The 25751-nt window shown below is 57.0% G+C and overlaps 2 protein-coding genes across 2 annotated transcripts in view; one reads left to right on the top strand and one right to left on the bottom strand.

The window, feature by feature from the left end:
- The window catches only part of LOC141988527 (uncharacterized), a 93370-nt gene that overhangs the window by 40035 nt on the left and 27584 nt on the right, over positions 1-25751 (bottom strand).
- On the top strand, positions 3160-10996 carry LOC141988352 (maestro heat-like repeat-containing protein family member 7). Its single transcript, XM_074954137.1, has 10 exons — positions 3160-3216; positions 4956-5035; positions 5325-5430; positions 5960-6052; positions 6761-6850; positions 7262-7397; positions 8174-8268; positions 9155-9307; positions 10129-10263; positions 10963-10996. Exons 1-9 carry the CDS (start codon positions 3160-3162, stop codon positions 10216-10218), a joined length of 900 nt encoding a protein of 299 aa, XP_074810238.1. The 3' UTR covers positions 10219-10263; positions 10963-10996.

Below are 25751 nucleotides of genomic sequence, written 5' to 3'. Positions count from 1 at the left end.
CTCTGTACTGGGCACTGGTGCAGCCACTCCTGGAATATTGTGTCCATTTCTGGTGTCCACAATTTGAGACAGATGCTGATCAATTGGAGAGGGTCCACAGAAGAGCCACATGAATGATGAAAGGATTAGAACACATGCCTGGTGCTGACAGACTACAGGAGCTCAATCAAAGAGAAGGTTAAGGATGAGCCGAAGGGAATAAATATTTACTAATGGGCTCTTCACTTTAGCAGATAAAGGTTATAAGCAGACAGTGGCTGGAAGTTGAAGCTAGACCAATTCACAATAGAAATAAGGCGAGCATTTTTAACCTCAGGATTTGGAGCAATTCACCGAGGGTTGTGCTGGATCCTCCACAACTGCCCTTTTTTAAATCAAGATTAGGTGTTTTTCTAAAAAAAATCTGCTCTAATTTCTGTGGGAATTATTTTGAGGGAGTTCTATGGCTGCTGTGAAACAGAAAGTCAGAGCTGAGAGGTTCCATCTGGGCTTGGAATTTATGAATCTGAGACTCGCTGGGGGCATTTGGAATTTGTCCCTTTTTGCTTCTCTCTTCCTCCTTCCCTCTTGTCTCATCAAGTCGTGTCTTCTTCGCTTTTCTCTTCTTCCATTTCTTTCTGCTGCTCTTCTTCCTGGGGAGGGTGAGGCTGTGCTCCAGCTGTCATTGTAGGAGACCTTCACAAAGAGGTGGGGCTGGAACTCTACGCTGATACTGATCTCCACCATTGTGCTCTCCTGCCAGGACTAGTGCTGGCTTTTGCCCCTCTGTAGAGAATGCTCGGCCTCCAGGCCTGAGAGTCTCCACACTGATCGGCCAAGTGGGGGGCTATTGCTGAGTTAATAGGGAGGAGACTCAGGCACTCTTAGCTGAGTGCAGTGAGGCCCAAGGCTCAATTCAACGGCATTTCTTTGTCTGTCTGGAAGGCCATAATTTTGGAAGGCTACATCCAATTCATTCCAAAATTTCAGGGAATTTCTAGGCATCAGTGGGAAGAACCTTGTTGATTTTGGTGACAATTGGAAAACAACACCGCCAGAAAAGCCTGATTTCCACACTGTACCCCTTACATTGGTGCTGGAAGCTGAAGGGCGTTGTGACTTGGGAGTTAATTCAGCCAGTCAATGCTGACTCTCCACGGGTGATTTGCATAAGTCAGCAAATGAGCCTGCAGGTTTCAGTGGGAGCGATGCCCAAGGCAGGCCACAGGGTCAGGGTTTAGGCTCAGCGTTAGTGGAGTCAGTGAGCGACAGGTGGCCGAGTTACCGCTGAGGTCACAGTGTTACCGCTCAGGTTCCTCTGCCCGCAGCAACCCCTGGGCAGCGACTGTCAAGGGGAAGGTTTTGTAGATTTGAAGATTATAAAACAGGAAGCGCAGAAGAGGAATGGCTGAGATGATTTGTCAATAAAATGTAGGTTTTGTGGCAATATCCTGTGCAATTGATACTGGTTCAGGGAGGGAGACAGCATTCCTGCCCCTCCCACCACCTCTTAGCTGGGCCTCCATAAAAGAGACTAACTAGAGTTTCAGACACTTGTTTGTTTAAGACTGAGCAAAAAGACACAACAAATTACTGGTATGATGAATTTTGCTGCCATCTCTCCTTTAATAGAATATGGGCAGTTTATGATTCTCTCTCGATTGAAGTAGGTCTAAAATCAAGGTGAATACCTATCAATGGCTATTTCAAAACCAAAAACCCCCCAAAGGGATTTTTTTTTAATTTAAACTGGATTTTTAAAATGTAAATTTAAAAACAGTTTTTGGGTTTTGTTTTGTTTTTTAACTGAACTATTTGAGTAAACTGAAATGAAGAAAATATTTTCTGCACCTTTCAAGGAAGCTACTTCTGTCCAAAGCTGGGTTAGCATTTCAACTAACTTTGCTTCCAGGTCCTTAGATATCACGTCAGTGGTGTGACTGTCTAAAAACTCGGCAGTAAACATGTTCCACTTAATGTTATTTTTCAGATTGTCATAAATTTCACCCTTAACAAAGGTTGTTAATTTCAAATTTAATTTTAAATAGATGATTTTTTTTTTTTTTTTTGGTCAAGCTGGGCCTTAAAAATCTCTAAGGATGAAGATTCCAGCCCCTCCATAGGTCACACTCAGAGCCAGGGAGACGGGCAATCGAGGAAAACCACCAATGAAAGCCAGGAGTCCTGACTCCCAACCCCTGCCTCAGTCACTACAACAGGTCACACTCAGAGCCAGGGAGACTGGGAATCGAGGCCCGCTGGCACGTCCCAGCGCTGGAAGGGAGTGATCCTCTAGTGGTTAGTGCGGGAGCCTGGACAAAGGACTCCTGGGCTCCATCCCCGGCTCTATCCCTGACTCCCAGTGCGACCCTGAGGCAGTGGCTTCTCCTGCCCAGGCCTCTGTTTCCATCAGTGGGGCTGATCCATCCATCCCCTGGCAATAAAACATCGTCTTGTTTTCACAGCCACTTTCCATCTCCTGGCTTCTACCCCCTGCCCTGCTGGCAGGGCATTGTGCAGCACCCTTTCCAGCCCACCTGGGTGTGGGAGATCGAGGTGGACCACAAATTACGGACCATCAGTGAGCATCTGCCACCCAGCTCCATGCCATCTAGAGCAAGTGAGTGGAGTTCTCCAGAGCCATCCCCAGTGTGGGGGGAATGGCCCATCAACACGGCTCCCAGCCCTTCCCTTGTCGGAGATGGTTCCCTATATCGAGAGTCTTTGGAGAAGGCAGAACCTGCCAGGAGCTGAACACCCCCACCCCCAATCAGTGAAATCAGTGGGAACTCAGGGCAACTCCTGCCTCCTCGGATTCGCCCCTTGTGAACTTTTGCTGGGGACTATCCAGGTGCTGCTCTTTCCCTGGCCGGGGAGGGAGCGGGGCCTGGAGGGGTGGAGGGAGCTGCTTGTCCAAACTAACGGAGAGCCCCACTGCTCTGAAAGGATGAGACTCCCCCGGTGTCACAGGGCCCCAGTGGTGAGGGGGAGCGTTGGGAGCAGCCTGTGCTGTGACCTGCTGCCAGTGGGTGTGGACGGCAGCCCCCATGCCCTGGGGTGGGGTGTGCGGTGAGGAGGAATTGCCTCAGCGGAGGGGAAGTGGGCACGGGATCAGGCCGGCCTGTTAATGAGCAGCTGCCTTGAGCCCAGACTCATGGCTGCTCCCCACTCAGTCCCAGGATGCAGCGGCTGAGGCGGATGCTGAGGAGGAAGGCCGGGCAGGTGGCTCCGGAGCCAGTGGGAAGAAGTGGCCGGCTTGCCCAGGAGGAGAGCGGCCCCTCTGTCCCCGCGGAGCTCCCTGGCTTTCTGGAGGAGGAGTTAGACACCAGCTCCCATAACAGGCCCTGAGGCCTCTTTGGGCCCAAATGGAGGTGGCCCAGGGTGATGCTATGCCGGAGGGACCCAGGAGCGGGCGGGAGCCGGACAAGACGGCTCTGGGGCTTCCTTCACAGGAAGCAGAGGAGCTAGGAGCCGCACCCCAGGGCCCAGCGGGAGCCACCCACCAGCCTGGCCACTGAGCAGCCCCCAGCTGGCCCAGAGCAGGAGCTGGGCAACTCTGGCACCAACACCAGCTGCTCTGCCTACTCCCGAAGGGCCAGCAGCCCCTCCGTGGGGTCTGACAGCCCTGAGGCTGAAGGCTCCCTCTGTGCAGGTGAGGGGAGACCCAGGGGAACGGGAGGAGGATGGGGGCGGTGGGGGGCTCGCCAAGGCACCAGGACTGAGCCACGGGAGCCCCACTGACACCCTGCGGCAGGGCATGCTGCGCGGAGTCGCGGGGAGCTCCAGCCTTTCCTGATGATGGGGGTGGGGGCTGACTGCCACAGGTCCCTGTGGCTGATGGGGCTGAGGGTGTCTCTGGGAGGGGCAGGGTGGGGCCCTCTCTGCCATGGGGCTCCTTGCAGAGGAGGAGGAACATGGAGCCTTTTCTCTCCACTGCATCCCCCCAGCAGCAGCATAAATGATCCTTTCTCCTTCCCTCCCCAGTGCAGAGACCCCCAGTGCCCAGCTGGAGGAGGTGGAGGAGGAGGATGTGTCCCCTGAACAAGCCACCATCAGGGTCATCCAGCAGCACCTCCGGGGCAGAGCTGAGGTACAAAACTCCCCCAGCTGTGCTGCCCCCGAGTCTGTCCTACCCCTTCTTCCATCCCCACCCATGCAGGGGGGTCTTGTCCCAGATAATCCATCACCCAATGGGGGGCACTTCTCCTCTGTTATCCTGTACCCCAAAGTGGAGGCGTTTGTCCCACACAGGCCAAGGTGTCCGCTCCCCGGTGACACGGTCCCAGTTACAACCCCTGTCTGTGCAGGGCGACACTGTGGTTTCGGGAAGATGGGGGGCTTTCCCTGTCCAACCCCATGGAGATCCTGAGCCCTGGAGCTGGTTTGGGTGGGACAGGGAGGTCCCTACCTAACAGGCTTTCTCTCTCTCTCTTCCCCCATCCCACTCCTAGTGGGTGCAGGACAGGGCCAAAAGCTCCGCTTCCTCCATGCTGTCCCAAGTCTGTGCTTCTCCACACAGAAGCAGGGGTGATACACTCTGGAGCTGCACTTCTCCAAAGCGGCCCTGGTGGAGAGCACTGCGGTGAGTGGGACCCCGTGCCTGGTCCCTGGAGCGAGGGAGCCAGACATGGCAGGACGAGTTAGTGGGGCCGGAGGGGGGAGCAGAGGACAGGGCTTCCTGGGGCTGCGGGCTGGGGAGCAGGGAAGGGGGAAATTCTGACACTGATGGGGAGCTGGCAGTGGAGGAATTGTGAGGCCGGAGGAGCAGCTGAGGCTGAGGGGAGGGAGGAATTGGGTGGGAGAGGGGGAAGGAAGGAGGAAGTTTGATGGATGGGAGGAATGGGGGGACCAGCTGGTTGGGGGTGGGGTGACACTGGCTGTTTCGGCAGAGCACTTTGGCCTCCTCCCTGAGAAGCGCCTGTGGGTCTGCGGGGCCTGAATCTCACACGCGGTTTTGTCTCCTTGGTGTCTCTCAGGAGCTGCTTGAAAATCTCCCCATGGAGTCCGAGCCAACCTCCATCGTCTCCAGCTCCATGGCCGAGGTTTGCAGCCTCAGGTACCATGACCCTCCCATCCAGCTGCCCTAACCCTGGTGCTGATCGGGCCCAGAGCTGGGAGTCACAGATCCTCCCCGGCCTGCGTTACCCCAAGTTCTGGCTGTTCGCATCCCCCAGCAGAGGAGGCGGGAACGTCCCCTCTTTCCTGGCTGGGGGGTGATTTCACTCCAGTAACGTTCGAGTGGCCGTAGGGAGGGGATCACTACAGGGGAGAGGGGTCGTGTCCAAGGCAGTGCCAGCACCACTCTCATCCTGCAAAGTGTAACACGGGCTCCTCTCTCCTGCCAGCAAACTGAAGCCGCTGCTTGCCCTGCAGCTGGAATCCTGCCTCATATGGGCTGTTCTCCATGGCGTCTTCACCATGGGCACGGGGCAGGGCACCACCCACTTCCGGGTAGGTCCTGATCCTACTTCTCTGTCCCAGGAGCAAGAGCGGCCTCTGGTCCCTGCTCCCTCGGTTTGATGGAGCTGCTGAGAATAGGGAAGGGGTGAGCAGAGCTGGGAATAGGCCCAGGAGGGGCGGGGGAGGGGGGTGGACACAAACTGGCAGGGAGGGCCCCTTCCCTCCAGAGGGGATTGCGTTAGCCCTTGTGGCTGATCCCAGACTTCCCTCTTCTCCTCACTCTCTGCTCTGCTGCCTGGATTCTCCTGGGGATCCTACCTCCCACCCATTGCGGTTTGGCTGCTCCATACTCTGCTGGGTACCAGGCCCTGCGCAGAGAACAGCTAAGGGCAAGGATTGAGGAGCCAGCAGGCATCTGGCCATGAACTCTTGCTCAGTGTTCCTGCAGTGAGGTGAATAGGAGAGGCCAGGAAGTGCCTTTTCGCTCTTGCCATGGCTCCCCAGAGAAACCCCTCCCCAGTTGTCCCCTGTCTGGGGTAGCCCCAGATCCCACGGTTGAGGGTGCTCCCTCTTTTTGCAGGCTCTGCACAAGACCTATTTACAGAGCCTGGACACCATGTTCAGGGGCCTGCTGACAGAGACCCACACCACGGACAAGCTCACCCCATTGGAGGTGAGCAGAATGGGAGGGTCTGGGGCGAAATTTCCCCTGAACCCTGTGGGAGGGCTACAAAGGAGAGACTAGAAGAGCCATGTTTCCACTGTGTCCTCCCAGCTTGGACCCTGCCGGCCACATGTTCCCAGAGCCGTCAGTGCAGAGGGAAGGAGCTGGGACTGTCAGCCAGAGCTCCGCATGGTTGCATTAAGCACTAACAGTGAGCACCGGAGACTGAAACCCCTGTGAGATGTAGGACATGGGCCTCTGAGAAAAGTCACTGGCTCCTTTCGAGGGAGACCCTGAGATACAGGAGGAGCCTCAGGGAATCAGCTCTTCTGTCCTAGGGACACAGCAGTTTCCGGAGGGATTGTCGTCACAGGCTGCTCCATCTATTCTACCAAGGCCTCTGCACCTGGGTCAGGGGGCCCAGGGCATGTGCCTTCATCCTGATGTGCTGTTCATGGATCAGGGGTTCAGAGCAAATAGACCAGCCCCAAGGCCGAACATTGTCCCAGCCTGGAGAGACAATGACAGCTTGTGCCCAGCAAGATGTGGGCAGTATCATGAACTCCCTTTTCAAGCTCTGCAAGCAGGGGTCAGCTATTCCCCCCTGAGCACAAGGTCTCAGCCACTTGGGGATGGGGAGAGGCTCATTTGTAGAGCCTGTAGGCCTGCGCGCTGACTCTCCCCTGCCTCCTTCTCCTGCAGCACATCCATTTCTAGCTCCACTCCGAAAAGACCCAGCGGAGAGCTAGGGCCATACGGAGCAGCGCTGCCCTGCTCCAATTCGCCACCACCCTCCCCGGATTTGATGTAAGTGACCTTTGACCCCCAGCATCTGCATAGGCAGGGCTGGCTCTGAATGGCTGTGGGACGAACCGCTGCAGGGGTTGTAGAGAGGGCCCCAGTGGGGAGGCAGAGTCAGAACTGAGCCTCAACTATGCTTGAGTCAAGTTCCTCATCCCCTGGCTATGTGGTTCCCCCTGGGTCCGTAAGGGACAGCCGCATTCCATAGGCCACTGGCTGGTAGGGCCATGCCTGGCCTCAGGGCCCTTGTTATTCTGGTAGCAGCGAGTGCTCATAGAGGGCCCTTGCCCTGGTCCCTCTGCTCCAAGCTCCCCCAGCGCCTCCTACAGATGGATGGGAGCAGAGCTCTGGCCCAGGGGAGCTGGAAAGCTGAAGGGAGACTGTTCATTGATTCCCCTCTCCTCCTCCTTCCACCAGAGATCCTCCGACTTCCCCAAGGCGGGCGACTTTGTGCTGCAGCTGGGTCTCTTCATATTGGACCCAGCTGACGACATCAGCCGGCAAGCCAGGGGCGGGGTTTATTGGCTGTACAGCCTCCTGCTGCAGAAGAGGGGTAAGAAACCCAGCTGGACAATGGGACGCCATAGAAGTGAGCCCCTTGGAGACTAGCTACAGCTGGACCATTGGGACGCGATACGACTAAGGGCTCTCGTTTTAGACCAACTCCAGAAGGGCAGAGGGACCCCAATAGAAACAAGGCACTTGCTTTGGGGGCCCCCCTTGCTGGGCAATGGGACCCTACAGAAAGAAGCCCCCTCCTCTGAGTCCGACCCCAGCTTAGGTGATGATTCACACTCATCTCCCTAATTCAGGGAGAGGGGAAGAGAAATAAAGTGCCAGGAAATTGGCTGCTTTATCTCAGAGCCCAGCTCTGTTCCCCATCCCCGGGAAATCAGCCCACTCACGGGGCTGCCAACTGGGGAGGGGTCAGGAATGGAGCTATTGAGACACATGGAGGGAAAGAGCCCATCATGAGGGCAGGGGCAGGAACCACAGGGGTTGGACACAAAGCTTGTAGGATGTCACCAGTTCGATAGCTAGGGCCAGATCCTGACGTCAGTGGGTGGAGGGGGTTCTCAGTATTAGACGCCACCGTTAACAGGCGCCCACTCCCAGAGCACAATGACCGTAAGGGTCACATGATTACTGTGATGAATGAGACAAATCCCCCTACAGGTACTAAACCGCCTGGTGGGGAACCTGCGAGTCCACTGGGCCATGGGTGCCACGAGGCTCCCGGCCAGTGTTCACCCAGCAAAGGGAACCGAAGGAAACAGGCACGGAAACTGGAGGCCAAACCTCCCCAATGGGTGTGTTTTTCTCCCCTAGGACTGAACATCAAAGAGGCGACCAAGCTGTGGTGTCGGGACGGGCTCCAGGTCACCGAGCGCCTGGCCTACAGGAACATGGCCAGGGTGGGGGAGGTAAGGACTCTCCGCCAGTGCATGGCAGCAGCTCAGGTGTGGAGCTGCCTCCCCCTGCAGTGAGTGTGTCATGGATACAGGGCAAGAGCCTGCTACTTATTTCCAGCTGACAGCGTTCGGCTGCGAGAGGCTGAGGATCCTGGCTTGGAGCCTTGCTAACGGCCCCGGCTTGTGAGTGTTGCATGGATCCATGGCTATGTGGCATAAAAGGGATCCCCTGGGGGGTTGAGTTAACGGAGGATTGTATCTCCAGGGATCCGGCTCTACTCACTGTCTCCCTGACTGACACCCTAGTGTCTGAGAGGGGAGCCAGTGGGTCAGTGAGTGGGGAAGCTCACACCAGCTAGTGCCGGACCAGACCCTCATTGGATTCCCTGCACCCCCTGGAAGCACAGGCAGGGTATGGGGTTTGCCCAGCACCGTGGTGAGTCCTGGAGCAGAACCTGCCCCTGCCCTGGGCATTGGGTGAGGGACACCGAGCTCCTTTCCTGGGCGGAGTCACTGCACTGTATGTGAGGCTCGTGGGATTGTCAGTGGGGTGAGGAGCAGGAACGGAAGCAGATCTAAAACACCCCTAACCTCTAGCGGGTGAGCTGCAGGAGATAGCGCTGCTGGAAGCAGTAGGGGACCTTTGTTGTCTTTGTGAGCTGGGTTCCAGAGCGCGCAGACACGTTCCCAGCATGTCATGGCACCTGCGGTGAATCCGGCTCCAGAAAGAGCAATTCAAGGCCTCCGTGCCTGCAATCTCTAACCGAAGGGGGTTCCTTGGTCCATGGGACTCCAAAGGTTGGCTGCCCCAGGACTCGTATCCCCCTGGTGAGATGCTAGAGGGATTTGGAGCCTGGTTCTGGGCAATTGCCAAGGGCTCTGGTCCTCTGTGTTTTAGGTTTTCGGACACGTCTTCACTGGAGGCCAGAGAAGAACTTTCCTCCAGGCGGAGCTTCTGGCCATACACGACCCCCTGATCCGTGCCAGCCAGGCTGGGCTGGTGCTCACATACTCCATCCTGGGAGAAGCCAGCCAGCTGATAGGGGACGAGGTAACCAAAGAAGGATCAACTGGGGAGGGATCCCCAGGTCCTCTCACCTCCGGGCCATAGAAAGACACTCCCAACCCATCCCCATTCGCAGACCAGGGAGCAAGGAGAGGATGAACCCAGGGAGGTGCCATTGATAGCTGCTAGCTTGTCCCCTGAGCAGCTCAAAGCAGAGGAGACCCAGCTCTCCAGCAAGGCTATTTCCTAACAGGCGTCACATCAACATGACACGCTGCCATGCTCATGCTAGAGACTGTAAACTTCCCTAGCCACCTCTGTGAGCCTTTCATCCCCCTCCGGGGCTCAGGACGGTTCCTAGTGCTCTGGTATCATGTTATCCCAGCCACCACCTGCTCTGGGAGAACTGGAGGAGTCAGTCAGCAGAGGCTGCTCAAGTGCCTCATTCCCCAGAGCTACTGTCCATGGCGTCACCTTAAGGACGGGGAGGGCCCTTGCGGAAAGGTGTCCACTTCTTCTCACCCCACGGCACTTCTGCCCAAAGCCTCCCAACCCCTCATCTGAAGAGGGCAAGGGTGGCTGAGGGATTCTGGGGAGCGGAGCTGAATCCCTAGCTGGGTGGGGAGGTAGAACAGCTCTCACGGGGGGATTGAGAGGAAGGGGGCAGGAGTTCATTTCACAATGGTGGGAGTGGGGTTGGAGGTCACTAGAGAGGAGACGAGATTTCATCTCGGTGGATGGGTGGGTGAATCCGTCCCTCGGACGTGGGGAGGGTTGGGGTGGAAATTTTGCTGGCTTCCAGTGCCGTTAATGCCCTTCGTTGCCATGTGTGTCCGCGTCTCTGACTGATCCTTGTTCTCTTGCAGCAGGAGGATGTGATAGCGACGATCTACATCCGGTGCTTGCGCCAGGTGCCCAAAGCGCTGCAGGGGCTGTGCTCAGTGGGACAGCCTTGAAGGACCCCCCTTTGCATGCTCAGAAGCTCCCACTCCCTGCGGGAGGTACTTCTCTTTCTCACTGGGCCTGGGGGAGACAGGCTGGGGGAGGGACCATAGAGCCCACAGCACTGAGAGAAACCTAGGCCGAGCACCTCGCTCTCACCACCCTGCCCCACCCCGACCCCTGGAACTGGGGCCAGGCCAGATACGGTCCTTGCCCCCATGCCGAGAGGCCAGTTTCAGAAGCATCAGGGGCTGGCAAGAAATGAGAGCATCCGCAGAGCCAGGGTTTATCGTCAGTAGCCATTGCAGTCTGGGAGGGGTGGCCCGACTTGGAGCCCCTCTCATGTCATCACTGCTTAGACCTCCCCATGGCCCGTGTCACCCCGACGCAGTGAATGTCTGACCACCTGGTATCTGAACCCTTCCCAGCCAGGAATGAAACTCCCTGCTAGCACCGTGGGGCAGGGAAGGATCCTCCCCATCTGGCAGGTGGGGACTGAGACACAGAGGAAGAGCTGTGATCCTGGTCACACAATCCTAGGGGTAGATCTGGGAACTGGACGGGGTCCCAGGCCTTTCCCCCAGTGGCACCTTCGCTTTCTGCCCTTTATTCTCCCCTCCTGCTAGGGGGTCTGTGAGCGTGAAATGAACAGGAGGGTGATGGGGTCCTGGCACACAGCCTGGGTGGGAGCTCCCCTTGGCTTGGAGCCCACCGTCAGTGACATCTTTGTCATCCTGCTCTCCTTCTTTTATTCCTAGGATGGGAGTCCCTCGATGAGGGATCTCTAGGGCTCCAGGTGGCAGTGCCTAGGAGTACCAATAAGTCATCCTGGTTCCCGCCTGCATGTACCACCCGGCCCTGCCCTGCCCTCCAGTTCCTCGCTGTTGACTCTGGCTTGACTCTGGGGTTATGACTTTGTCACGACCCTTATTGGCTCCAGATGTTGGCTACCCACCCTGGTGCCGTATTCTCCTTGCCCTTCTCTAGCCTCGCTCCAGGCCCTCCACCGACCCACTCCAGCATTGCCTCCTCCTCCTGATCTTCCCCAAGCCCTCCGATGTTGACTACCCGGCTTTGACCTTCGGCCTGTATCCACACTCTGGCTTGACAATGACATCGACTTGGCTGATCTTTGGTCTCTGATTACCCAGCTACGACCTCTGGCATGGACTTGGACTCTGGCTCTGATTCTGCTTCGTCGATGGACTCTGCTCTCGCTTTTGACCCTGGTGCATCCCTGGACCTTGAGTCTAGCACCACTCTTAGCCTAGGCACAATCCTGCACTTCGCTGTGCTCCAAACACTGGGCCTAATTCTCAGATGCAGCATGTGACATCAGGTGATACAACTTTTGGCAGAAAAGCAGGCTCTCCGCAAGTAAGTGGCCCGTATGCAACAAGGGACACATCACACAACAAGGTGTGAACCAGGGCCTCACTACATGAGCCTGGCCTGGGGATACCCCTACTGGAGCTGTGCAATGGAAATGACGGAAAATATCGGGGTTCCTTTAACCAGCTTCCACCCCCGGAAGGAGGAAGTTTGATGGATGGGAGGAATGGGGGGCCCAGCTGGTTGTGGGTGGGGTGACACTGGCTGTTTCTGCAGAGCACTTTGGCCTCCTCCCTGGGAAGCGCCTGTGGGTCTGCGGGGCCTGAATCTCACACGCGGTTTTGTCTCCTTGGGGTCTCTCAGGAGCTGATTGAAAATCTCCCCATGGAGTCCCAGCCAACCTCCATCATCTCCAGCTCCATGGCCGCGGTTTGCAGCCTCAAGTACCAAGACCCTCCCTTCCAGCTGCCCTAACCCTGGTGCTGATCGGGCCCAGAGCTGGGAGTCACAGATACTCCCCGGCCTACGTTATCCCAAGTTCTGGCTGTTCGCATCCCCCAGCAAAGGAGGCGGGAACGTCCCCTCTTTCCTGGCTGGGGGGTAGATTTCACTCCAGTAACGTTCGAGTGGCCGTAGGGAGGGGATCACTGCAGTGGAGGGGGGTCGTGCCCATGGCAGTGCCAGCACCACTCTCGTGCTGCAAAGTGTAACACGGGCTCCTCTCTCCTGCCAGCAAACTGAAGCCGCCGCTTGCCCTGGAGCTGGAATCCCGCCTCCTACGGGCTGTTCTCCACGGCGTCTTCACCATGGGCACGGGGCAGGACACCACACACTTCCGGGTAGGTCCTGATCCTACTTCTCTGTCCCAGGAGCAAGAGCGGCCTCTGGTCCCTGCTCCCTCGGTTTGATGGAGCTGCTGAGAATAGGGGAGGGGTGGGCAGAGCTGGGAACAGGCCCAGGAGGGGCAGGGGAGGGGGGCGGACACAAACTGGCAGGGAGGGCCCCTTCCCTCCAGAGGGGATTGCGTTAGCCCTTCTGGCTGATCCCAGGCTTCCCTCTTCTCCTCACTCTCTGCTCTGCTGCCCGGACTCTCCCACCCGGGGATCCTACCTCCCACCCATTGCGGTTTGGCTGCTCCATACTCTGCTGGGTACCAGGCCCTGCGCAGAGAACAGCTAAGGGCAAGGATTGAGGAGCCAGCAGGCATCTGGCCATGAACTCTTGCTCAGTGTCCCTGCAGTGAGGTGAATGGGAGAGGCCAGGAAGTGCCTTTTGGCTCTTGCCATGGCTCCCCGGAGAAACCCCGCCCCCGATTGTCCCCTCTCTGCGGTAGCCCCAGATCCCATGGTTGAGGGTGCTCCCTCTTTTTGCAGGCTCTGCACAGGACCTATTTACGGAGCCTGGACACCAAGTTCAGGGGCCTGCTGACAGAGACCCCCACCACGGACAAGCTGCAGCACCTCTTGGAGGTGAACAGAATGGGAGGGTCTGGGGCGAAATTTCCCCTGAACCCTGTGGGAGGGCTGCAAAGGAGAGACTAGAAGAGCCATGTTTCCATTGTGTCCTCCCAGCTTGGATCTTGTCGTCCACACATTACCAGAGCCGTCAGTGCAGAGGGAAGGAGCTGGGACTGTCAGCCAACGCTCTGCATGGTTGCATTAAGCACTAACAGCGATCACCAGAGATTGAAACCCCTGTGAGATGTAGGACATGGGCCTCTGAGAAAAGTTACTGGCTCCTTTCGAGGAAGACCCTGAGATACAGGAGGAGCCTCAGGGAATCAGCTCTTCTGTCCTAGGGACACGGCAGTTTCCGGAGGGATTGTCCTCACGGCCGCTCCATCCATCCTACCAAGGCCTCTGCAGCTGGGGTCTGGGGGTCCAGGGCATGTGTCTTCATCCTGATGTGCTGTTCATGGATCAGGGGTTCAGAGCAAATAGATCAGCCCCAAGGCCGAATCTTGTCCCAGCCTGGAGAGACAATGACATCTTGTGCCCAGCAAGACGTGGGCAGTGTCATGAACCCCCTTTTCAAACCCTGCAAGCAGGGGTCAGCTATGACCCCCTGAGCACATGGTCTCAGCCCCTTGGGGATGGGGAGAGGCTTGTTTGTAGAGCATATACGCCTGCGCGCTGACTCTCCCCTGCCTCCTTCTCCCGCAGCACGTCCATTTCTGGCTCCACTCCAAAATGACCCAGGAGAGAGCTAGGGCCATACTAGCTCCGATTCGCCACCACCCTCCCCGGATTTGACGTAAGTGACCTTTGACCCCAACATCTGCATAGTCAGGGCTGGCTCTGAAAGGCTGTGGGACGAGCCGCTGCAGGGTTGTAAATAGAGAGGGCCCCCATGGGGAGGCAGAGTCAGAACTGAGTCTCAATTATGCTTGAGTCAAGTTCCTCATCCCCTGGCTACATAGTTCCCCCTGGGTCCGTAAGGGACAGCCGCATTCCATAGGCCACTGGCTGGTAGGGCCGTGCCTGGCCTCAGGTCCCTCTTTATTCTGGAGCAGCTCGGCAGCGAGAGCTCATACAGGGCCCTTGCCCTGGTCCCTTTCCTCCAAGCTCCCCCAGCGCCTCCTACAGATGGATGGGAGCAGAGCTCTGGCCCAGGGGAGCTGGAGAGCTGGAGAGAGACTGTTGATGGATTCCCCTCTCCTCCTCCTTCCACCATTGCTCCTCCAACTTACCCAAGGCGGGCCACTTTGTGCTGCAGCTGGGTCTCTACATATCGGACCCAGCCGACGACATCAGCCGGCAAGCCAGGGGTGGGGTTTATTGGCTGTACAGCCTCCTCCTGCAGAAGAGAGGTAAGAAACCCAACTGGACAATGGGACACCATTGAAGCGAACCCCCTGGAGACTAGCTCCAGCTGGCCATTGGGACGCCTTTACAACTAAGGCCTCTCCTTTTAGACCAACTGCAGAGGGGCAGAGGGACCCCAAGAGAAACAAGTCCCCGGGGCTTTGGGGGCCCCCCACTTGCTGGGCAATGGGACCCTACAGAAAGAAACCCCCTCCTCTGAGACCGACCCCAACTTAGGTAATGATTCACACTCATCTCCCTAATTCAGGGAGAGGGGAAGAGAAATAAAGTGCCCAGGAAACTGGCTGCTTTATCTCAGAGCCCAGCTCTGTTCCCCACCCCAGGGTAATCAGCCCACCCATGGGGTTGCCAACTGGGGAGGGGTCAGGAATGGAGCTATTGAGACACATGGAGGGAAAGAGCCCATCATGAGGGCAGGGGCAGGAACCACAGGGGATGGACAGGGGATGGACACAAAACTTGAATGCATCCAATGAAGTGAGCTGGAGCAAATAAATAATGTAAATAAATTTGTTCGGCTGTAAGGTGCCAAAAGTACTCCTTTTCTTTTTGCAAAACTTGTAGGATGTCACCAGCTGGATAGCTAGGGTCAGATCCTGACTTCGTGGGGTGGGGGGTTCTCAGTATTAGACGCCACCATTAACCGGCGCCCACTCCCAGAGCACAATGACCGTAAGGGTCACATGATTACTGTGATGAATGAGACAAATCCCCCTAAGGTACTAAACCGCCTGGTGGGGAAGCTGCGAGTCCACTGGGCCATGGGTGCCACGAGGATTCAGGCCAGTGTTCACCCAGCAAAGGGAACCGAAGGAAACAGGCATGGAAACCGGAGGCCAAACCTCCCCAATGGCTGTGTCTTTCTCCCCCCAGGGCTGAACATCAGAGAGGTGAGCGAGCTGTGGTGTCGGGACGGGCTCCAGGACACCGAGCGCCTGGCCTACAGGAACATGGCCAGGGTGGGGGAGGTAAGGACTCTCCGGCAGTGCATGGCAGCAGCTCAGGTGTGGAGATGCCTCCCCCTGCAGTGAGTGTGTCATGGATACTGGGCAAGAGCCTGCTACTTATTTCCAGCTGACAGTGTTTGGGTGCGAGAGGCTGAGGATCCTGGCTTGGAGCCTTACTAACGGCCCCGGCTTGTGTGTGTTGCATGGATCCATGGTTATGTGGCATAAAAGGGATCCCCTGGGGAGTTGAGTTATTGGAGGATTGTATCTCCAGGGATCTGGCTCCGCTCACTGTCTCCCTGACTGACACCCTAGTGTCTGAGAGGGGAGCCAGTGGGTCAGTGAGTTGGGAAGCTCACACCAGCTAGTGCCGGACCAGATCCTCATTGGATTCCCTGCACCCCCTGGAAGCACAGGCAGGGTATGGAGTTTGCCCAGCACCGTGGTGAGTCCGGGAGCAGAACCTGCCCCTGCCCTGGGCATTGGGTGAGAGACACCGAGCTCCTTTCCTGGGCGGAGTCACTGCACTGTATGTGAGGCTCGTGGGAATGTCAGTGGGGTGAGGAGCGGGAACGGAAGCAGATCTAAAACACCCCTAACCTCTAGCGGGTGAGCTGCGGCAGATAGCGCTGCTGGAAGCAGTAGGGGACCTTTGTTGTCTTTGTGAGCTGGGTTCCAGAGCACGCAGACACGTTCCCAGCATGTCATGGCACCTGTGGTGAATCCAGCTCCAGAAAGAGCGATTCGAGGCCTCCGTACCTGCAATCTCTAACTGAAGGGGGTTCCTTGGTCCATGGGACTCCAAAGGTTGGCTGCCCCAGGACTCGTATCCACCTGGTGAGATGCTAGAGGGATTTGGAGCCTGGTTCTGGGCAATTGCCAAGGGCTCTGGTCCTCTTTGTTTTAGGTCTTTAGACACATCTTCACTGGATGCCAAAGAAGAACTTTCCTCCAGGCAGCGCTTCTGGCCATACACGACCCCCAGATCCGTGTCAGCCTGGCTGGGCTGGTGCTCACATATTCCTTCCTGGGGGAAGCCAGCCAGCTGATCGGGGACGAGGTAACCAAAGAAGGATCAACTGGGGAGTGATCCCCAGGTCCTCTCACCTCCAGGCCGTAGAAGGACACTCCCAACCCATCCCCATCGCTGACCAGGGAGCAAGGAGAGGATGAACCCAAGGAGATGCCATTGGTAGGTGCCAGCTTGTCCCCTGAGCAGCTCAAAGCAGAGGAGACCCAGCTCTCCAGCAAGGCTATTTCCTAACAGGCGTCACATCAACATGACACGCTGCCATGCTCATGCTAGGGACTGCCAACTTCCCTAGCCACCTCTGTGAGCCTTTCATCCCCCTCCGGGGCTCAGGACGGTTCCTAGTGCTCTGGTATCATGTTATCCCAGCCACCACCTGCTCTGGGAGAACTGGAGGAGTCAGTCAGCAGAGGCTGCTCAAGTGCCTCATTCCCCAGAGCTACTGTCCATGGCATCACCTTAAGGACAGGGAGGGTCCCTTGGGGAAAGGTGTCCACTTCTTCTCACCCCACGGCACTTCTGCCCAAAGCCTCCCAACCCCTCATCTGAAGAGGGCAAGGGTGGCTGAGGGATTCTGGGGAGCGGAGCTGAATCCCTAGCTGGGTGGGGAGGTAGAACAGCTCTCACGGGGGGATTGAGAGGAAGGGGGCAGGAGTTCATTTCACAATGGTGGAAGTGGGGTTGGAGGTCACTAGAGAGGAGAGAAGATTTCATCTCGGTGGATGGGTGGGGGAATCCGTCCCTCGGACATGGGGAGGGTTGGGGTGGAAATTTTGCTGGCTCCCAGTGCCGTTAATGCCCTTCGTTGCCATGGGTGTCCGAGTCTCTGACTGATTCTTGTTCCCTTGCAGCAGGAGGACGTGACAGCGACGATCTACATCTGGTGCTTGCGCCAGGTGCCCAAAGCGCTGCAGGGGCTGTGCTCAGTGGGACAGCCTTGAAGGACCCCCCTTCGCATGCTCAGAAGCTCCCACTCTGTGCGGCAGGTACTGCTCTTTCTCGCTGGGCCTGGAGGAGACAGGCTGGGGGAGGGTCCATAGAGCCCACAGCACTGAGAGAAACCCAGGCCGAGCACCACGCTCTCACCACCCTGCCCCACCCCGACCCCTGGAACTGGGGCCAGGCCAGATACGGTCCCTGCCCCCATGCCCAGAGGCCAGTTTCAGAAGCATCAGGGGCTGGCAAGAAATGAGAGCATCCGCAGAGCCAGGGTTTATCGTCAGTAGCCATTGCAGTCTGGGAGGGGTGGCCCGACTTGGAGCCCCTCTCATGTCATCACTGCTTAGACTTCCCCATGGCCCATGTCATCCCGACGCAGTGAATGTCTGACCACCTGGTATCTGAACCCTTCCCAGCCAGGAATGAAACTCCCCGCTAGCACCCTGGGGCAGGGAAGGATCCTCCCCATCTGGCAGGTGGGGACTGAGACACAGAGGAAGAGCTGTGATCCTGGTCACACAATCCTGGGCGTAGATCTGGGAACTGGACGGGGTCCCAGGCCTTTCCCCCAGTGGCACCTTCGCTTTCTGCTCTTTATTCTCCCCTCCTGCTAGGGGGTCTGTGAGCGTGAAATGAACAGGAGGGTGATGGGGTCCTGGCACACAGCCTGGGTGGGAGCTCCCCTTGGCTTGGAGCCCACCATCAGTGACATCTTTGTCATCCTGCTCTCCTTCTTTTATTCCTAGGATGGGAGTCCCTCGATGAGGGGTCTCTAGGGCTCCAGGTGGGCAGTGCCTAGGAGTACCAATAAGTCATCCTGGTTCCCGCCTGCATGCACCACCCGGCCCTGCCCTGCCCTCCAGTTCCTCGCTATTGACTCTGGCTTGACTCTGGGGTTATGACTTTGCCATGACCCTTATTGGCTCCAGATGTTGGCTACCCACCCTGGTGCCGTATTCTCCTTGCCCTTCTCTAGCCTCGCTCCAGGCCCTCCACCGACCCACTCCAGCATTGCCTCCTCCTCCTGATCTTCCCCAAGCTCTCCGATGTTGACTACCCGGCTTTGACCTTCGGCCTGTATCCGCATTCTGGCTTGACAATGACATCGACTTGGCTGATCTTTGGTCTCTGACTACCTGGCTACGACCTCTGGCATGGACTTGGACTCTGGCTCTGATTCTGCTTTGTCGATGGACTCTGATCTCGCTTTTGACCCTGGTGCATCCCTGGACCTTGAGTCTAGCACCACTCTCAGCCTAGGCACAATCCTGCACTTCGCTGTGCTCCAAACACTGGGCCTAATTCTCAGATGCAGCATGTGACATCAGGTGATACAACTTTTGGCAGAAAAGCAGGCTCTCCGCAACTAAGTGGCCTGTATGCAACAAGGGACACATCACACAACAAGGTGTGAACCAGGGCCTCACTACATGAGCCTGGCCTGGGGATACCCCTACTGGAGCTGTGCAGTGGAAATGACGGAAAATATCGGGGTTCCTTTAACCAGCTTCCACCCCTGGAAGGAGTAATTTTGATGGATGGGAGGAATGGGGTGCCCAGCTGGTTGGGGGTGGGGTGACACTGGCTGTTTCTGCAGAGCACTTTGGCCTCCTCCCTGGGAAGCGCCTGTGGGTCTGCGGGGCCTGAATCTCACACGCGGTTTTGTCTCCTTGGGGTCTCTCAGGAGCTGATTGAAAATCTCCCCATGGAGTCCAAGCCAACCTCCATCGTGTCCAGCTCCATGGCCGCGGTTTGCAGCCTCAGGTACCAAGACCCTCCCTTCCAGCTGCCCTAACCCTGGTGCTGATCGGGCCCAGAGCTGGGAGTCACAGATCCTCCCCGGCCTGCGTTACCCCAAGTTCTGGCTGTTCGCATCCCCCAGCAGAGGAGGTGGGAACATCCCCTTTTTCTGGCTGGGGGGTTGATTTCACTCCAGTAACGTTCGAGTGGCCGTAGGGAGGGGATCACTGCAGGGGAGGGGGGTCGTGCCCATGGCAGTGCCAGCACCACTCTCGTGCTGCAAAGTGTAACACGGGCTCCTCTCTCCTGCCAGCAAACTGAAGCCGCCGCTTGCCCTGGAGCTGGAATCCCGCCTCCTACGGGCTGTTCTCCACGGCGTCTTCACCATGGGCAAGGGGCAGGACACCACACACTTCCGGGTAGGTCCTGATCCTACTTCTCTGTCCCAGGAGCAAGAGCGGCCTCTGGTCCCTGCTCCCTCGGTTTGATGGAGCTGCTGAGAATAGGGGAGGGGTGGGCAGAGCTGGGAACAGGCCCAGGAGGGGCAGGGGAGGGGGGCGGACACAAACTGGCAGGGAGGGCCCCTTCCCTCCAGAGGGGATTGCGTTAGCCCTTCTGGCTGATCCCAGGCTTCCCTCTTCTCCTCACTCTCTGCTCTGCTGCCCGGACTCTCCCACCCGGGGATCCTACCTCCCACCCATTGCGGTTTGGCTGCTCCATACTCTGCTGGGTACCAGGCCCTGTGCAGAGAACAGCTAAGGGCAAGGATTGAGGAACCAGCAGGCATCCAGCCATGAACTCTTGCTCAGTGTCCCTGCAGTGAAGTGAATGGGAGAGGCCAGGATGTGCCTTTTGGCTCTTGCCATGGCTCCCCGGAGAAACCCCGCCCCCAATTGTCCCCTCTCTGGGGTAGCCCCAGATCCCATGGTTGAGGGTGCTCCCTCTTTTTGCAGGCTCTGCACAAGACCTATTTACAGAGCCTGGACACCATGTTCAGGGGCCTGCTGACAGAGACTCCCACCACGGACAAGCTGCAGCACCTCTTGGAGGTGAACAGAATGGGAGGGTCTGGGGCGAAATTTCCCCTGAACCCTGTGGGAGGGCTGCAAAGGAGAGACTAGAAGAGCCATGTTTCCATTGTGTCCTCCCAGCTTGGACCCTGTCGTCCACAGGTTCCCAGAGCCGTCAGTGCAGAGGGAAGGAGCTGGGACTGTCTGCCAACGCTCTGCATGGTTGCATTAAGCACTAACAGTGATCACCAGAGACTGAAACCCCTGTGAGATGTAGGACACGGGCCTCTGAGAAAAGTTACTGGCTCCTTTCGAGGGAGACCCTGAGATACAGGAGGAGCCTCAGGGAATCAGCTCTTCTGTCCTAGGCATACGGCAGTTCCCGGAGGGATTGTCCTCACGGCCACTCCATCCATCCTACCAAGGCCTCTGCAGCTGGGGTCAGGGGGTCCAGGGCATGTGCCTTGATCCTGATGTGCTGTTCATGGATCAGGGGTTCAGAGCAAATAGATCAGCCCCAAGGCCAAATCTTGTCCCAGCCTGGAGAGACAATGACAGCTTGTGCCCAGCAAGACGTGGGCAGTGTCATGAACCCCCTTTTGAAACCCTGCAAGTGGGGGTCAGCTATTCCCCCCTGAGCACAAGGTCTCTGCCGCTTGGGGATGGGGAGAGGCTCGTTTATAGAGCATGTACGCCTGCGCGCTGACTCTTCCCTGCCTCCTTCTCCTGCAGCACGTCCATTTCTGGCTCCACTCCAAAATGACCCAGGAGAGAGCTAGGGCCATACTAGCTCCGATTCGCCACCACCCTCCCCGGATTTGACGTAAGTGACCTTTGACCCCAGCATCTGCATAGTCAGGGCTGGCTCTGAAAGGCTGTGGGACGAGCCGCTTCAGGGTTGTAAATAGAGAGGGCCCCCATTGGGAGGCAGAGTCAGAACTGAGTCTCAATTATGCTTGAGTCAAGTTCCTCATCCCCTGGCTACATGGTTCCCCCTGGGTCCGTAAGGGATAGCCGCGTTCCATAGGCCACTGGCTGGTAGGGCCGTGCCTGGCCTCAGGGCCCTCTTTATTCTGGAGCAGCTCGGCAGCGAGAGCTCAGAGGGCCCTTGCCCTGGTCCCTTTCCTCCAAGCTCCCCCAGCGCCTCCTACAGATGGATGGGAGCAGAGCTCTGGCCCAGGGGAGCTGGAGAGCTGAAGGGAGACTGTTGATGGATTCCCCTCTCCTCCTCCTTCCACTAGAGCTCCTCCGACTTCCCCAAGGCAGGCGACTTTGTGCTGCAGCTGGGTCTCTACATATCAGACCCAGCCGACGACATCAGCCAGCAAGCCAGGGGTGGGGTTTATTGGCTGTACAGCCTCCTCCTGCAGAAGAGGGGTAAGAAACCCAACTGGACAATGGGACTCCATTGAAGCTAACCTCTTGGAGACTAGCTCCAGCTGGCCATTGGGACGCCTTTACAACTAAGGCCTCTCCTTTTAGACCAACTGCAGAGGGGCAGAGGGACCCCAAGAGAAACAAGTCCCCGGGGCTTTGGGGGGCCCCCACTTGCTGGGCAATGGGACCCTACAGAAAGAAGCCCCCTCCTCTGAGACCGACCCCAGCTTAGGTGATGATTCACACTCATCTCCCTAATTCAGGGAGAGGGGAAGAGAAATAAAGTGCCCAGGAAACTGGCTGCTTTATCTCAGAGCCCAGCTCTGTTCCCCACCCCAGGGTAATCAGCCCACCCACGGGGCTGCCAACTGGTGAGGGGTCAGGAATGGAGCTATTGAGACACATGGAGGGAAAGAGCCCATCATGAGGGCAGGGGCAGGAACCACAGGGGATGGACACAAAACTTGAATGCATCCAATGAAGTGAGCTGGAGCAAATAAATAATGTAAATAAATTTGTTCGTCTCTAAGGTGCCAAAAGTACTCCTTTTCTTTTTGCAAAACTTGTACGATGTCACCAGCTGGGTAGCTAGGGTCAGATCCTGACTTCAGTGGAGGGGGCGGGAGGATTTCTCAGTATTAGACGCCACCATTAACAGGCGCCCACTCCCAGAGCACAATGACCGTAAGGGTCACATGATTACTGTGATGAATGAGACAAATCCCCCTACAGGTACTAAACCGCCTGGTGGGGTACCTGCGAGTCCACTGGGCCATGGGTCCCACAAGGATCCCGGCCAGTGTTCACTCAGCAAAGGGAACCAAAGGAAACAGGCACGGAAACCGGAGGCCAAACCTCCCCAGTGGCTGTGTCTTTCTCCCCCCAGGGCTGAACATCAGAGAGGCGAGCGAGCTGTGGTGTCGGGACGGGCTCCAGGACACCGAGCGCCTAGCCTACAGGAACATGGCCAGGGTGGGGGAGGTAAGGACTCTCCGCCGGTGCATGGCAGCAGCTCAGGCGTGGAGCTGTCTCCCCCTGCAGTGAGTGTGTCATGGATACTGGGCTAGAGCCTGCTACTTATTTCCAGCTGACAGCGTTCGGCTGCGAGAGGCTGAGGATCCTGGCTTGGAGCCTTGCTAATGTCCCCAGCTTGTGTGTGTTGCATGGATCCATGGCTATGTGGCATAAAAAGGGATCCCCTTGGGGGTTGCGTTAATGGAGAATTGTATCTCCAGGGATCCGGCTCCGCTCACTGTCCCCCCAGCTGACACCCTAGTGTCTGAGAGGGGAGCCAGTGGGTCAGTGAGTGGGGAAGCTCACACCAGCTTGTGCCGGACCAGATCCTCACTGGATTCCCTGCACCCCATGGAAGCACAGGCAGGGTATGGGGTTTGCCCAGCACCATGGTGAGTCCTGGAGCAGAACCTGCCCCTGCCCTGGGCATTGGGTGAGGGACACCGAGCTCCTTTCCTGGGCGGAGTCACTGCACTGTATGTGAGGCTCGTGGGAATGTCAGTGGGGTGGGGAGCAGGAACGGAAGCAGATCTAAAACGCCCCTACCTCTAGCGGGTGAGCTGCAGGAGATAGCGCTGCTGGAAGCAGTAGGGGACCTTTGTTGTCTTTGTGAGCTGGGTTCCAGAACGCGCAGACACGTTCCCAGCATGTCATGGCACCTGCGGTGAATCCAGCTCCAGAAAGAGCGATTCAAGGCCTCAGTGCCTGCAATCTCTAACTGAAGGGGGTTCCTTGGTCCATGGACCTCCAAAAGTTGGCTGCCCCAGGACTCGTATCCACCTGGTGAGATGCTAGAGGGATTTGGAGCCTGGTTCTGGGCAATTGCCAAGGGCTCTGGTCCTCTTTGTTTTAGGTCTTCGGACACATCTTCACTGGATGCCAAAGAAGAACTTTCCTCCAGGCAGCGCTTCTGGCCATACACGACCCCCAGATCCGTGTCAGCCTGGCTGGACTGGTGCTCATATATTCCATCCTGGAGGAAGCCAGCCAGCTGATAGGGGACGAGGTAGCCAAAGAAGGATCAACTGGAGAGGGATCCCCAGGTCCTTTCACCTCCGGGCCATAGAAAGTCACTCCCAACCCATCCCCATTCGCTGACCAGGGAGCAAGGAGAGGATGAACCCAAGGAGGTGCCATTGGTAGGTGCCAGCTTGTCCCTTGAGCAGCTCAAAGCAGAGGAGACCCAGCTCTCCAGTAAGGCTATTTCCTAACAGGCGTCACATCAACATGACACGCTGCCATGCTCATGCTAGGGACTGCCAACTTCCCTAGCCACCTCTGTGAGCCTTTCATCCCCCTCCGGGGCTCAGGATGGTTCCTAGTGCTCTGGTATCATGTTATCCCAGCCACCACCTGCTCTGGGAGAACTGGAGGAGTCAGTCAGCAGAGGCTGCTCAAGTGCCTCATTCCCCAGAGCTACTGTCCATGGCGTCACCTTAAGGACGGGGAGGGTCCCTTGGGGAAAGGTGTCCACTTCTTCTCACCCCACGGCACTTCTGCCCAAAGCCTCCCAACCCCTCATCTGAAGGGGGCGAGGGTGGCTGAGGGATTCTGGGGAGCGGAGCTGAATCCCTAGCTGGGTGGGGAGGTAGAACAGCTCTCACGGGGGGATTGAGAGGAAGGAGGCAGGAGTTCATTTCACAATGGTGGGAGTGGGGTTGGAGGTCACTAGAGAGGAGACAAGATTTTATCTCAGTGGTTGGGTGGGGGAATCCGTCCCTCGGACGTGGGGAGGGTTGGGGTGGAGATTTTGCTGGCTCCCAGTGCCGTTAATGCCCTTCGTTGCCTTGGGTGTCCGAGTCTCTGACTGATCCTGGTTCCCTTGCAGCAGGAGGATGTGACAGCGACGATCTACATCCGGTGCTTGCGCCAGGTGCCCAAATCGCTGCAGGGGCTGTGCTCCATGGGACAGCCTTGAAGGGCTCCCCCTTCGCATACCCAGAAGCTCTCACTCCCTGCGGCAGGTACTGCTCTTTCTCGCTGGGCCAGGGGGAGACGAGCTGGGGGGAGGGGCCATAGAGCCCACAGCACTGAGCCAATAAGGGTGATTGCAACTTTTTGCAGAAAACCAGGCTCTCCTCAAGTAAGTGGCCCGTATGCAACAAAGGACACATCACACAACAAGGTGTGAACTAGGGCCTCACTACATGAGCCTTGCCCGGGGATGCCCCTTCTGGAGCTGTGCAATGGAAATGACTGAAAATGTCAGGGTTCCTTTAACCAGCCTCCGCCCTGGACCTATTCCACTGTTCTTGACTCGGACACCTGGCATTCCTGATAAAAGCCAGGGTTACATGGATACCTTTGAAAGAAATGTGGATTCATTGCCGCTGCACCGGGGCTATGACTGCCCTCTTGACCTACAAACTTGGTTGAAAGTTGCCTTTGGCTGTATTTACACATTGTCAGAATAAGAATTTGTGGCTCTCCCTGCGTACAGGCATGAAAACCAGTCCAAAGGCTTTCTTAGCTACCAAGCTTTTCCCACGGGTGCTCAGGCCCTTTTTGGGAAGAAGAAATGTGGGACTCTGCTACACTTCTGGTTAGACAATCAGCCCCTGAACAAAGTGCTAGTTAGGAACCATAACCCCCAGCTGTGAATCCCACAATTGTTGGCTCACAGGAAATCTGCAAAGGTTTTCATCAAACTAGATCTGCAAGGATTTATAATCTAACACTCATTTGAGCAGGGGACAAATGGAAGTCAGATTTCAAAACACACTCTGGACATTTTAACTGTCTGGTATGCTATTTGGGCTCACTAGCGGTCCTCTGCCCTTGCAACACTTCCTCAGTTATGTAGCTGGGGACATTGTGGATCCATACAGTGTCATCTCTTCAGGTGACAGACTTCTCTTTTTGGAGAACCCAGAGCAGCACGTGAGACTGGAGAGGTTTGGGCAGCATGCTCTCTACACAGAATTGGAAAAGCGAACCTCCAGCCAACTCTCCACAGAGTTTTTGGGGTACATCCTCTCCCCGGAAGGTGTCACGATTGATCCAAAGAAGGGGGAAGCCATTCACAACTGGGAGGAAGTTTGAAGTCCTCAAGAAGAGCAGTGCTTCCTTGGCTTCACAAGTTTTACCACGGCTTCGGCCCAGGGTTCTCAGAGCCGGTAACCCCCAGGAGAGCTCTCATCCTCAAGACGGCCGCATTCATGTGGTCGCCCAAGGCCCAACAAGCCCTCACACAGCTCAGAACTGCCTGCACGACTGCCCCTGTTCTCACACGCAGCATTCATCGTGGAAGTAGACACATCTACTATGACCATCAGGGTCCACTTTGTTTGGTGGTGCCAGAAGTGGGCTGAAATTCAGACTCACGTGACTTCT

The sequence above is a fragment of the Natator depressus genome, chromosome 6, assembly GCF_965152275.1.
Source record: "Natator depressus isolate rNatDep1 chromosome 6, rNatDep2.hap1, whole genome shotgun sequence".
In the NCBI taxonomy this organism is placed as follows: Eukaryota; Metazoa; Chordata; order Testudines; family Cheloniidae; genus Natator; species Natator depressus.
This window is presented reverse-complemented; position numbering and strand designations above follow the sequence as displayed.

Excerpts from the sequence above, each read along its gene's own strand:
- LOC141988352 (XM_074954137.1), top strand. The coding sequence starts at position 3,160 with ATGCAGCGGCTGAGGCGGATGCTGAGGAGGAAGGCCGGGCAGGTGGCT. Across the intron at positions 3,217-4,955 it reads GGCAGGTGGCTCCGGAGCCA|GAGCTGCTTGAAAATCTCCC; the intron begins GTGGGAAGAAGT and ends GGTGTCTCTCAG. Across the intron at positions 5,431-5,959 it reads AGGGCACCACCCACTTCCGG|GCTCTGCACAAGACCTATTT; the intron begins GTAGGTCCTGAT and ends CTCTTTTTGCAG.